Genomic DNA, 13,845 nt, shown 5'->3' on the forward strand with positions numbered 1-13,845 from the left:
TACTTCAGGAGCATTCCAGAACTCCACCTCCTGTTGTCATTCACTTGATCTTGAACAAGAACAAAAGTTCCTTAAAATGCCAAGAAACGATTGCAAAGCAACAGCACCTTCGCCCTGGCCTCTCACCCCACACCTCCTAACACCTGGCTCTGCACCTTCGGGATCCCAAGAATGTATGCACACAAAACTGCCCGGAAGGTCCATCCATAGTTATCTCAAAGCACCTCACTTGTCAGGCGTGGAAGGGACATGGGTGACTAAACGGCACTGGGCCCTTGACAGGTGCTCTCCCACCCAGTCAGACCAGGCACCACAGCATTCCTGGGGCAGGGTGGCCCAGCCCAGCTCTGAGCTGTGTGCGAGGAGCTCACTGCCACCCCTACATCCACAAGAGGGAGGTGGCCTTTGCCTCTGCCCGTAGCCCAACAGGGCCTGCCTCTCAAACCACAGTGAAGCCAAGCCAGCTCCTGCAAGCAGAGCAGTACCTTCTCCCCCATCCTCGGGCTTCAGCAGGAACATGTTCGAGTGCTGGGTGCCTCTGTCCACATCTTTCTTGACTCTCTGTAAAAGGAAAAGGAATTGAGTGAGGCCACCTACGGCATCGAGTGCAGCCACCACAGCCCTCAAGCTGGGCACACCTCACACAGTCCCATCACGCTGGCCACAGCAGCTGTCAGTTGTGTGGCTAGTTCCACGAGGGTAGTCTCACGGTACTAGCAAGTAACCAAGCTCCGCAGGAACATGTGAAGTACTAGACCGCCATCCAGGAAACACAGAGCCTCTGGCAGGGCCTGCTTTTCTTGAAGACCAGCCCTTCACAGCAGCTGGGGAAGAAATGGCGCTAAAGCCAGGGAACAGGAACCTGAGTGAGTTTCACAGGCCACCTACCCTGTGCACTCAGCATCAGGGGACGCAGTGGCACCTGAGGGAGAGGCCATAATACTAGTTTACACAGTTCCACCATCTCTGTCATCATCTAGTCTGGCCAAGACAGCAGAGTTCAGATCAGCCGGTCGGGGAAAGGAGTAGCTACACACGACACTTCCCTAACAGGGTTCCACTGCCCACTGTCCACCTTTGTCTGCAGCCTCAGCTCACTCAGCTGGCCACCCCAGGGCCCTTGGACCAGGTCCCTGGAGAGCCATCAAGAGCATCACACCATGGGTGTTGCTAGGAGGAGAAGAGCCACAACACAGCAGGCAGAACACCGTTCCCGGGGACCAGAGTGACGCGGGCTTCCTGGGCTCCACAGAGGCAGCCACCACCAAATGTGAGGTGCAAAGCAATGTGAGGAGGGCAAAGGGACATGCTCCCTGGAGGAACCTGCTTTCCACAGGCCACTTCAGCCAGTCCCAACAGGCACATCAGAACCAGCGGGCCACAGCAGAAAAGGGACAAGGTCCAAGACTGAGAAAGCACTAGGGTTCAGGGACCGATGGGAGAAGAGCCGAGCACGGGACCTACAGGCGGAGCTGGGAAGTACAGCGGTCACCAGTGCCTGGACCAGAGGCTGCTGTGTGGCACTGCTGACGACCTGCCCACCATCCAACCACCCCAACCATCATGGGCAGCTACTCCACAAACACCCAGCTCTTTCTGAAGGCAGAGATGCAGCTGCCTTCCAGACCCCGGCCTGCACACCACTGCCATTCATCAGAACCTTATCCTGACCCCTGGACTTTCAAAATCCGTGGTAATTTTTAAAAACCAGGCACAAGGACAGCAGAGTTTCCTGGGACACGAGTGTGACCTCAACCCGGGCCGCCTGCACAGATGTCTATGGATGCAGAACCACAGGAGGCCATTCCTTCCAAGGGCCCAGCTACCCTTGCAACTGTGGCCTGCTTGTCAGGGCGCCCAAGGTGGCTGCTCAATCACCTTCACCAGGCTAGGCAGTTCAGGCCAGTCCCCACGCCTCTGTCTCAGAGTGCCACACATGTGCCGGCGGCTGAGGCCCCTTAGCAATGAGAGGCGGGTGAGCGGGGCCAAGGGGAGACACCCAGCTGGTGAGTGAGCGGTCACTCTACAGGACTGGGACTGAGGAGCACATGATGAGGGTGATGATAAGCAGTGGCCTGCCATGTGGACAACTGCCACACAGGTGCACTGTTTGAAAAGGCTGCTGCCAAAACAGCTTCTTCCTCCCAAACCTGGAAAGCACAGCTCCACGTCTAGTCAGCAGGACTGAAAGAACATCCAAGAACTACGTCTCCCAGTTCCATTTTAAATACTGCTTGAGCAAAGACCTGTCCTCCCATCCAGCCAACAGGCTCTCGGGGGACACCACATTAGGGTGACTCCTGGAGCCAGCATGCACCCACACCTCCTGCCTGGCAACTCAGTCCCAACCCTTGCAGCTGAGGAACCCCACTGCCCCGCTGTCCACACTAGACAAGGCCTTGTCCTCTTTCCTTCCCACAGGACGGTGTCCTTAGTGCACCTGAGACCATCTCTACCATAGCCCTGTAACCACATGAGCAATGGAGCCAGAAGGCAGAGATGCTCTTCCCACCTCTTTCCCAGCAAGCACTCCCTGCTCTGCTGCTAGGAACAGGGCACACAGGTCAGGGCCGCGCAGCTGGGTGTGCCAGGAGGTGATTGGGATCGCCTGTGTCCCCTGCAGCATGGGAGCCAGCATCTCTTGGGAGAGTGGCAGAGCCCCGTCACCCAGAGCTGGGGTCACAGGCCTCAGGAGGTCAGGACTTTTCTTGGCTGAGGTCACATGCATCCTCTAGGGTCACACAACCCCAATGCCTGCTTATGCCCCCGCCCATCCAGAAGCTCCAATACCAGTGACATTTTGGTATCCTGCTGCTCTCTCGAGGGAGACCTTTTCTCCCAAACCCCAGGCAGACACACCTGAGGTCCATATTAGACAAGAAGAAGGGCACTGCCTTTAGCAGGCCTGTCCTTGGCTGTCCACGTGTCCATGGAGGCAGATCACGAAGCACCAAAGCTGTTTCCGGGTACCACCGCTACTCTCCCTGTCCAGGGTTCCCTGGCATCTTCTCTTCCAGGCTGGCTCAAAGGCTGCTGAGCCTGAGGAAGCCCTCCCAGTCTCTAACAGGAAGACCACCTCTGGACCCTCGACCCCAAAGGCACACTGTGGGATGGCTGCTGCTTGCACACGTGTCTGCCTGCTGGGTCTTTATCATCTTAGAAGTTTTATCTCTCGTCAAGACAGACCCCGTCGTGTTAGGAAGGCATTAGCTGGACCCCAACTGACTAACTCACTGCACAGCAAGAAGAGGACTCCAACACCTGTCAAAAGCACCACAAAGACAGACAGAGACGCACCCTCATGAACACAGACACAAAGATCCTTCACAAGATAGTAGCAAATTCAGGCACATGGGAAGGACAGACATGCCTGACTGGGCTATGACAGAAATACGAGGCTAGTTTAACAACAGGAAGTCAATCAAGGTGGCCCGTGGACAAATGAGCGAAGAAGAACAGGTACATGACCATTAAAACACAGGAAGTGCACTTAACAGAACCAGACACCCTCCACGATGAAGGGTCCCAGCAGACAGGAGGCCAGAAGCTGGACCCTGAAGGACATCTGTGAAGACCTCTGGAGCTGTCCCTGCCAGATGAGGACAGTGCTAGGAGGGCCACCACACACACCTCATCTAATGCCACCGGAGGCCCTGCTTCAGACACAAGAGAACGAGTTAGCAGTCAGGAAGAGCAGGACAGCTGTCCCCTGCACATTATGTGACTGTTCACATGATCTCAGTGCATCTGGAACTACTGAAAATAGCGAGTCTGGTGAGTTCTCACATCACGGAACAAGCACACAGAGGATAAGATGTTTTCAGTCACTAACAGAGAACAATTGGGAAGTCTGATTTCAAGATCCCCCATCACAACAGCATCGATAAAGTAACAAAAGACATGTATGACTGAGAACCACAAACGCTGCTGGAATTAAAGAAAACCAAAATAAGTGTGGAGACCATCCACATGCAACAGCTGCAGACTCCGAGATGTCAGCATCCCGGATGTTAGCCTCCAGACTAGAGCGACCCTCGTCACCATTCCTAACAGGCGGGCGGGAGGGTGCCTTCTTGCTTTTTAAGTAGAAACTGACAAGCTGATGCTAAAATTCATGTGGACACGCAAAGAACCTAGAACAGCCAAAACGAGTTTGAAAGGACAAGGGCTAGACACCTCAGCTGCCCACCCTAAGATGTGCTAGGCAGGAACAGTCAGGAGGCATGGGTGGCCCCACAGGGCTGACCAAACAATGGAGGAGGAGAAGGGGGTGAGCCCACGGCAGGGGTCCCCAGGCACCCCAAGGGAAAGCCCTCTGGACAGTTGGTGCTGGAAGAGCTGACCCCCACAGGACACATGCGGACTCAGCACCTTCACACTCCATAGATGGGGCAAGTCGATGGCAGAACAAAACACAACAGCTGAACTACCAAGTTCCCAAACCCGAGAGGCTCTCCCTCACTGAAGGTAGACAGGTCTTCTGAGGTACGGAGAGCAAAGACCTTAAAGCACAACAAACTAGACTTCATCGAGGCAGAGCTTCTGCTCCTTGGCAGAACAGGGCCTGCCTCTTAAACCACAGTGAAGCTTCATGGGCAGAGGAAGCCCTGGTGGGGAGCCGGTTGCAGGGAAGACATAGGGACACCAACAAGCTCACGAGAGGCACACAGCAGCAGGGTCAGAGGAATGCGGCCAAAACAGAGAGCCATGAGTGCAGAGGACACTGCAGGACCCACAGGCAAGTGGTGCCAGGAAGGCAGAGCAACAGAACCGTCAGGCGGTTTGGGTATAACCTGCAAGCCCAGCTCCACTCAGGGACCCAGAAGGTTCCCTCCCTGGTACTTCTTAAAAGAGGAACTAAAACATTGCCAGGCGTGGTGGCGCACACTTATAATCCAGCAGCTTGGGAGGCTGAAGCAAGAGGATCGCCAGTTCAGGCCAGCCTCAGCACTGAGCAACTTAGCAAGACCCTGTCACAAAATATTTTTAAAAAGGGCTAGGGAATATGATGTGGCTCAGTATTTATACGCGCCTGGATTCAATCCCTGGTACAAAAAAAACAAAAACAAAAACAAAGATTGCATCAAAGTGCTCATGCAATGTCACACACAGTCGACTGAGAACAGCACAGGAGTTCATCAACACAATAGAAACAGAGGCGTGGAGGCAATGACCTGAACACTGCACAACAGGCACATCTAGCGATGAGAAGCAGCTCAGCACATGCCTCTGGGGGAGGCAAGAGGTACAGGAGAGCCTGGCAGGATGAGGGTGGGCCATACCACACACACATCTATCACACACGCAGGTGGCCTTGCAGTCACAAAGCACCAACGATCTCTACATGATGGTGTGCACTCATCAGAGTTTGCACTTTCCTGTGAATGATGTAGAAGATGACTGATAGGTAGGTACAGAGTGTGAACAGACCCCTGGCCAAACCAGCTCAGTAGAACAGACAGCCCAGGTCCTGTGTGGGCATGCACGTAGTTGCTGTGCAGTCTGCAAGTTCACTGTGCATTTCAGAATCTCCAAAAGCAAAGGACTTAAAACCGCCATGTGATTCACAACCTGTTTGGCCCCATGCAGACAAGCAGCAGGGCAGGAGAAACTCTGCTGCCGGCAGAGGGCAGCCCACAGCCCCAGGAGCACACGCCACAGACCAGGACTCCAGTGCACATGCCTAGGAATGTGCTGCTGGTGCCGCTGGCAGATATAAGAATAAAAGTCTGTCAGCGGGGATCCCCAGGAAGATCAAGAGCACCGCCTGTTCTACGACAGAATACCACATGGTTGTCAGTCTCTAGGCCTTAGGGAGAAAGACCTCAAAACAGAATTAGTCACACTGCAGTGTTCTAGGACGATTCAGACTAGACCATCAAAAGGACTTAAAAATCTCAATGTAGGTAAGACAAAGAGACTGACGTTATATCTATCCATTTCAAATTCAACAGAGTTGTTTATATTAAACAAATGTCGTCCTCTCATTTGGAAGCTTCCATTACTGGTGACATTGACACACAGCAGACCGAAATTCCTCTACTTCCTGCACACCAGGTCTCACCTGCTTCGAGTAGCCCCCATAGATGACTATGCTGCCCTGGGGAGTGACAGACATCTGGCAGCCTGACCTGGGCGTGGGCCCGGTTCCTGACGGGGACAGCTTGCTCCACACAAAGGTATCCAGGTTGAAGGAATGCACGTCATTGTAGTAGATGTAATCCCTGGGTGGAACAGAGGAACACAGGCCATCACATTGGGACCACGGAGGACACAGGTCACTGAGAAGTGCACTTGATCTAAATTAAAGCTGAACTAAGTTATCTGTCTGCTCCACACGTAAACTCATATGAAGGACTGCAAACTTGTGAGTTTGCATTTGGAAACTAGAAATGATGCCAGCCCACAGAAGCAGATTAACTTAACCTGAAAGTCATACCACATTTCCTCTACCCACTGACAAAATGGCAGTCTCCCAGATAATTACATTAGGTTATTCTGTGCAACTATAACACCAACACTGAGTTGTGGTGTCTGACTGAATCACGAGGATGGAGCTATCCATAGCTTGGCAAGAACTGGGGCGAGACCCTGGACTGAAAGGGAGGGGTATGAATGAGGGGGCACAGCATCCCCAGAACTGAAGGACAGAAGCAGAGTCCGTGTCCACAACCTAGGCAAGGCACGAGGAACAGCCTGGGGCCCCACCTGACTCAATGCCCAGGGACATCGCACAAAAAGACAGCCCATAGACAGAACTTGGAAGGGGAATGAGGAGACTTGCTGTCACCAGGTAACTGTCACAGAACAGGACATTGCTCTCCAGCTCTGCGTGACACAGCATTCAACAAGAGGCAAAGGAGAGGATCTACCCTGGTCAGAAGTAACCATTGTTCCTTGGAATGGAAAGAGCAAGGTGGCTCGACAACACGTGCAAAGTGACAAATCCTGCATGAGAATGCAGGTGCTGGGCGGGTCACTCCCCTGCACACCGCAGCTGTGAGGATGGGCCTCGGCCTGCTGGCTGCCACTCAGACTTACGCCTCCCACAGAGGACAGACTACCATACTCAAGCTGGGCGCTGTCAGTAATGGAATTCTATGCTGCAGGTCAGCTAAGAGCAATGCTCCCAAGCAAACGCAGAGGGTTGGCATTTGGAAGTCAAACCACATCTCCTAGAGCATCACTGCTTTTCTGTAGGTCTGAAATACATCTTAGATCATTTCAAACAAGATAACATACAGTTTTTAAAAATGTTATGATTTTAAAATGGATACAAGTTAAAACCTCTGCAAAACTTGATTTAGAACCTGGAAACAAAAAGGAAGGGCTGGCTAATCTTGCCCTGCACACAGCAGGTAATCAGTGCACTGCCGACTCATTCCCCAGCTGTCCTGCATGGTTGCCAAGCTATATGTGCCCAGAGAGCTGGCCCTGCTTTCAGAGGGCAGTATTTTCCATGTTTACTCAGAATGGTAAAAGGTCTGCCCCTAAATGCTCCAGGAAAGACTTCTGCTATTGGTACCAACCTTGTGCTCTCATGGAATCCACCAAAAAGGATTAACTGTCTTTTCCATGCCACCATCCGATGTCCACTCCGGCCAGAAGGACCCCCAGCTGATCTAAAATAAAGGGAAGGGGGAGTTATTCCAGTTGCTTTTTAAAAAATGACATTTTAGGGGCTGGGGATGTGGCTCAAGCGGTAGCGCGCTCGCCTAGCATGCGTGCGGCCCGGGTTCGATCCTCAGCAGCACCACATACCAACAAAAAGATGTTGTGTCTGCCAAGAACTAAGAAAATAAATAAATGTTAAAATTCTCTCTCTCTCTCTCTCTGTCCCTCTCTCTCACTCTCTCTCAAAAAAAAAAAAATGACATTTTACATTTTTTTGTTCTAAGTACTTGATGAGTACCATTTAATTTGATCACAAGCTACTAAAACCATCCTGACAGTCTAGCTAGCTATTATAAAACTTCTGGTATAAAACAGAAGAAAATCTCTGTGGCCTTGAAGTAGATAAAGATTTATTGGGCAGAACACAGTAAAGTAGGTTCCATCTAATAAAGAATGTCAAAATGCATGCACCACTGAGCCAGGTGCATGCATTTTGACACCACTAACAGGCGCACACAGAATTCCATCTTAATGCTATAATGAATAACCCCATAAAACACTGGCACAACTGAACAGAGGGCATGCACCCGTGATCCCAGCAACTCCCAGGTCGAGGCAGAAGGATCCCAAGCCTGGGGCCAGAGAAACTTAGTGAGGCCTTCTCTCAAATTAAAGGGCTGGGAGTGTGGCTCAGTGACAGAGTGCTTGCCCAGCAAGTGTCATCCCTGGCACAGAAAAAAATCCATAAAACAAAAACGGCAAAAATATGAATAGGAAGTTCATAAGGTGTCAGTGGAAGAAAAAGAAAGACGTAAAAATGATCAATAAAAATACAAGAACGCTCAACATATCATTAGTGGTCAGGGAATGCAAACTAAAGCCACACAGCTTCCTGCCACCACCATGAGAGCACGTGAGAAGAAACGCCACGTGTCCATCAGCACTGGAGGAGCCTGAGCCCTACAGTCACTCTGAGGGCTTCCTGCACACCAGGAAGAACTGGGTCACACGAAGGCTAACACACACTCACAGAGGCTTTCTCCCAACCGCAGGGTGCAGTGGAAGGTGGACACTCTGGGCAACACACACACATCTCCAGACACAGCCAGTGCTGACAGAGCTCCAGACCATGCATGACTCCCCTTACACGAGAGCTTCACAAGATTAACCTGGGGCTGATGGCAGCTGCAGGGGACGGGGCTGGGAATGGACTTGGTGGGGTGGTGGATATGTTCTGCATCTCAGCTGCAGCAGCTGACACTCACCTACCTGTATACCCAGAAGGTGTGCATTTTTTTGTAACTATACCTCAATAAAACAAACGTGAAAATACACAGCAATAAAAAAGCAACAGAAAAAAGAAGTAATTCTTCAGAATATACAAATAATGGAAAACAAAAACATAATCAACCTGTAATTAAAGAACTACAGATCAAAGTAGACAGACCATGCACCTCCATCTGAGCAAGAGTTTTAAAATTCAGATTAAGATATTTCTCCTCACAGGAAGTGCTTGTAAAACAGTAATGGAAAAGCAGGTGACTCAACACATCTCTGAACGGGCTTCCAGGGGCTTCGTTTCTCTCCAGCTTCTTGCATTTCCTGAGCCTTCTCCAGTGAGCACAAGCCTGGCTCACACCAAGAGAGGGCATGGCTGCAGGCTGCAGCACAGCACAGGGACTCTTGCCTGGAGATCTAGAACAGCTAACACCAGGGCAGGGTCTTGTCAAGAGCCAGCAAGGCCACCAGGGGACGATCCCAAGACCGTGGCAAAGGATGAGCCTCAACCACCTGGCCCTCCCACTGACCCCGAGGTGGCTCAACTCCAGGCTGCAGAGCAGTAGTCACAACCTGAATCACACATGTTGACACCTATTTCTACAATGCATTATTTCTCATTTATTTCTGTGCACGCTATACAGCTGTCCCCAAAATGGACATGTAAAATTCCACAAATGGCATGTGCCCTACAGAATCTCACAGCCTCGCTGTCCACAGAATGTCAGCGGAGGCAAGCACTCCTCCTGACACTGAATCCTACAGGCCTCAGCCCCTCAGGGGGCCTCGTCACCTACTGATGCCTGGGGGGACCGCAGTGTAGCAGAGCCTTTTTCTCTTCTAAGGGGGCTTTTCAGGCCCAGCTCCTATATCTTACACTTACATAAGTCTTACATGTAAATTCCATGTTGAAAGATTTGGTTCTTTGAAGATGGATTTGGATGCTGAATTTGTTAACCAATTTACCTGCTTTCTGTCCTGGCTTTCTATCACCCACGAATTTAGTAACCAAGTTTTTTGCCACAATTCACAATCACAAATACAAAATGTGACAGGGCTCAGAAGAGAGGGTCTGGGGCACACTATGACAACACCACAGGAGGCTTTCTGGGAACTATCTGGCTCTCACCACAGCACAGGCCCAGCTCTCAGTGAGCTGCCCCTGTCCCAAGGCAAAGGACAGTGCAGACACATGCCCTCCACACACTGGGCACAGGGCCACGTTCCTTTCTGAGAAGTGTTTTGATATGTCACTTTATAAGAAGGATCCAGGGAAGAGACTTTCATTCAACTCTAAGCCACTGTGCTCACAGGTACGTCTACTCCACAACAGACACAGAGGAGACCCTGGATGCTTCCAGTGTCCGTCCAGTAATGGGAGCCAAGGCCCATCGGCCAGCTGGTTACCTCTGACCCACAAGAGCCCATGAGACTGGGGTCTGATTTCTGCCAGCTTCCTGTACAGAAAGCCCCTGGGTGTCTCAGCCTCCAGCTTTGTCAGGAATGAAGGACTCAGCCCAATGTTTCGTGGCAGCAGTCAAGTGCCACTGTGTAACTAAAAGAATAATCTATTTCCCTTTGGAAAATAAAGCCACCCCTTCCAAAAAAAGACAAGAGAAGAAAAGAAGGCCAGGCTTTTCAATTGCTGTCAGTCCTAAATGTAGAGTCCTCACGAATCAGCGTGACCCACTCAGGCAGATGTCTATATACAGTACAAATATAATGCTGTGGGTGCCAGAGCACTCAGCTCATTGGGGGATGTGCACAGAATGGCATTCCCACGGGGCATACTGCCAGCCATTGTCACCAGGCCACCTACTGGGCCACTGTGATGACATTCACAGGAGATGTCTGAGCATCAGATAGCTACACAGGCTCAGCAAGCAAACAGCCGAGCACTCAGCACACGTGATAAAACTCACAGCTATAAACACACAGTACAGCCCCGAGGCCTTTGATGGGCAAAGGAACAGCTCCTATCATGACCCTGAGATTCGAGGTCACACAGCTCATCCAACAGGGAACGAGGTCTAGTAGTGCACCCTGCAAGCACAGGCCCAGGATAGCCCAAGCAGGACACAGTGCAAGAGCAGGCCCTTCTGTTCCCCAAAGCACTCCCCTGCAGCTCGGCCCTACTTTTCCTGCACCACACCCACCAAACAAGCGAGGGTATTCAATCCCAGCAGGCAGGATCAGTAGCCATCTCTCAGATTCAGGCAGCCTGGACATATAATGTCCCTGTGTTGCTCAAACCAAGACTATTAACAGTGAAAGCACCACTGGTACAGTGCTCATTCAGGATGGGCACAGTTCTCCTGTGTGCATTTATACCTCATGGTACACGTATTACCTTTATTTCTGTTTCACAGATGAGAAAATCGAGACCCACCTATAAGCTAAGAAGCCCAGCAGGCAGTATATGGCAGAGCTAGAACTTAGACCATAACAGTGTGGTGTCAACCACCACCAAGCTCAGGCCTCAGCACCTGCAGATGTGTCAAAAACTGGCTACCCATCCTAATACATTTTAAACTTCACATATCCCATGCTTTACCCCCTTAGTGTTGCTACAAACTGGTCATACTCTAGCCACAATGAGCCTCCTTACACAGCAGAACAGCTGCAGACATGTAGCAGGCAGTCCACACCCAAGAAACATGCAGGCCATGAGCTGACCCAGCTCACCTGGGCAGAGGAAGCATCTGGGTGCCACTGGCAGCTCCACACTGGAATGTGGCACCACTGACTCCAGCCGACGCCTTGCTGCCCTCCGCATAGGGCTGAAAAACACCTCCGACTCATTTTGCTAACAAGTCTTTTCTAGGCACTAACAAGCTGCTTTACCACGTTGACACTCAGAGGGTTTAGCTACAGGCCAAATGCTGGCTCCTTCCTCAAATCAGGAAGAAACAGCACGCGAGCGTGCACACACGCACACACACACACACACACACACATTAACAAAATTTTCTTGCTCCTCTACTAAGCAATTTGATGCATATAAACATGTGGAAACCACCCAAGGGTCCAATAACAGACGGATGAACACCCAGGTAGGGGACTGTCATTCATCCCTAAGGAGGAACAAAGATCTCACAACTGCTACAATATGAGCGACCTCGATGTGTGACACCTAGTGACAGCAAGCACAAGAGAACAGACGTGTACTGCAGGACCTCATTCATGTGCAATTCCCAGAACAGGCAAACCCACGGAGACAGACAGTGGGGAATTGGAAGACCGAGGGAGGCTGCGAGGAAAGGCATGGAGTTTCTCTTCAGGTGGATGGGAATGTTCTAAATGACAGTGCTGGCTGCATACTCCGAACATGCTAAAACAACTGAACTGTACATTTTTAAGGAGTCACTTATGGCATGTCACACAGCAAAGCAGCCACAAAACCCACTGAACAGGTGCTGTTGCGTGATAGCCTCTGTTCAGCAACTTGCCAGCAGGGGAAGGCACCTCCTGCTGTCCCTGCCTCCTCCCCAGGGGCCAGGCCCTGGCCCCATGGCCCACCTATCTTGTGGAGAGACATCTGCAGAGGCCAGTGGCCAGGCTTTCTGTTGCTGCGGGTCCAGCTGCTCTGCTGGTGAACAGACAGACCTTCTACGCAGCCTCATGCTTGTTCCCGGCCCTCTCTCTGCAGCCCACCACCAAACAGGAGCCCGAGCCCCACCCTGATGACTGTTCACTCCCCTCACTGGAGACGACAAACATGGCTGGCACACAGAAGCTATGCTGCCGACTCAACCATGGGCCCTCCTCACTCCAGACAGCCTGAAGGAAATCTCCCAACAGCTGCTAAAGCAGTCATATGTGTCTGACATCCTCAGAGGAAGCGGCAGCTGACACTGCACTAGCACTAGGGTTCTCCGATGGGGGTATGACACCAGTGCCCATCACGCTCCCAAGCACAAGTGACCACTCACTGTCAAGGTAATGAATAAACACCCACTGGAACAGAAAGAGCAAGAGGCTGGAGATGCCACAGGAATGGGTGCTGGTCACATCAGTCAGCACGGAGTCTGGAAGATGCTTGCCCATCACACAAGGGTGCCACAGCACAAAGCCTCACCCTGTGCCGCAGCAGACTCACGGCAATGTACACCGTTGTCTATCACCAGACAAGGAAAGGACAGGACCACCTATAAGCACTGCAGCAGTAGCTTTCAGAACATACAGGCCAAATGCAGGACTATTCTGTAACAAGTGAATGGACCCTGGCCACATGCAAGAGACGAGTCTCTCAAGATTCACATTAGTGAGAGAGTGTATTCTGATGAGCCCGTGTAGAGGATGCATGAGCCCAGCAAGACAAACCCAGCATGGCAGGCCACAGTCACAAGTGAGGTAGACGGGAGAGCCTCATTTTCCTGACTTCCTAATTAATACTCAAAATGAGCTCTATCTCTCCAATCCAAGATGCTCATGTGCCCCTCCTGGACCAGGGATCGCACCCTGGCTACCAAGACCAGTATCTCTGGATCTGTCCACCTTCCCTGCCTCCCTCATCAGCAAACACTCAAGCCACTCAGAGTCAGAAACTGCCGCAGTCTGGCTGGGCACAAATCACGAGCCACTCAAGCAGGAACAAACTTTATTTCTGAACTCCACCAGCACACTCCACACACGTTCCCCGGGAACTCTCCCGAACGCCACCCACGCCGCTCCTTCAGGAACACACCACACACCAACCGGAACTCCCTCTCCCGGGCTGCGCACACACTCACTCTCGGAACCCCGGGAGAACTCAACGGGAACTCCAACGTAGCAGGCATCCAAGGCAGCAAGAGCCATCCTATTACCGGACAGTAAAGGTCTAATACTCAATTGAATCAATCCAGCATCATCTTAATGGCTCGCGTCTCAACTAATACTACTGGCAAAATGCCAGGGGCCATTCCGACTCAGCTGTGGCTCTCAACAAGAAACCATCACCAGCTAGCTCCA

General features: G+C 51.5%; 1 protein-coding gene across 3 annotated transcripts in view; it reads right to left on the reverse strand.

Annotated features, from left to right (window-relative positions):
• Klhdc4 (kelch domain containing 4) overlaps positions 1–13,845 on the reverse strand; it is a 41,047-nt gene that overhangs the window by 3,997 nt on the left and 23,205 nt on the right. For all 3 annotated transcript variants that reach the window (XM_026401918.2, XM_026401919.2, XM_026401917.2), the window contains 3 exons: positions 7,530–7,622; positions 6,065–6,224; positions 486–561 (listed from right to left, as the gene is read on the reverse strand). In XM_026401918.2, coding sequence (XP_026257703.2) covers positions 486–561; positions 6,065–6,224; positions 7,530–7,622 — 329 coding nt within the window. The remainder of the gene's footprint in view (positions 1–485; positions 562–6,064; positions 6,225–7,529; positions 7,623–13,845) is intronic.

The sequence above is a fragment of the Urocitellus parryii genome, chromosome 15, assembly GCF_045843805.1.
Source record: "Urocitellus parryii isolate mUroPar1 chromosome 15, mUroPar1.hap1, whole genome shotgun sequence".
Classification (NCBI taxonomy): Eukaryota; Metazoa; Chordata; class Mammalia; order Rodentia; family Sciuridae; genus Urocitellus; species Urocitellus parryii.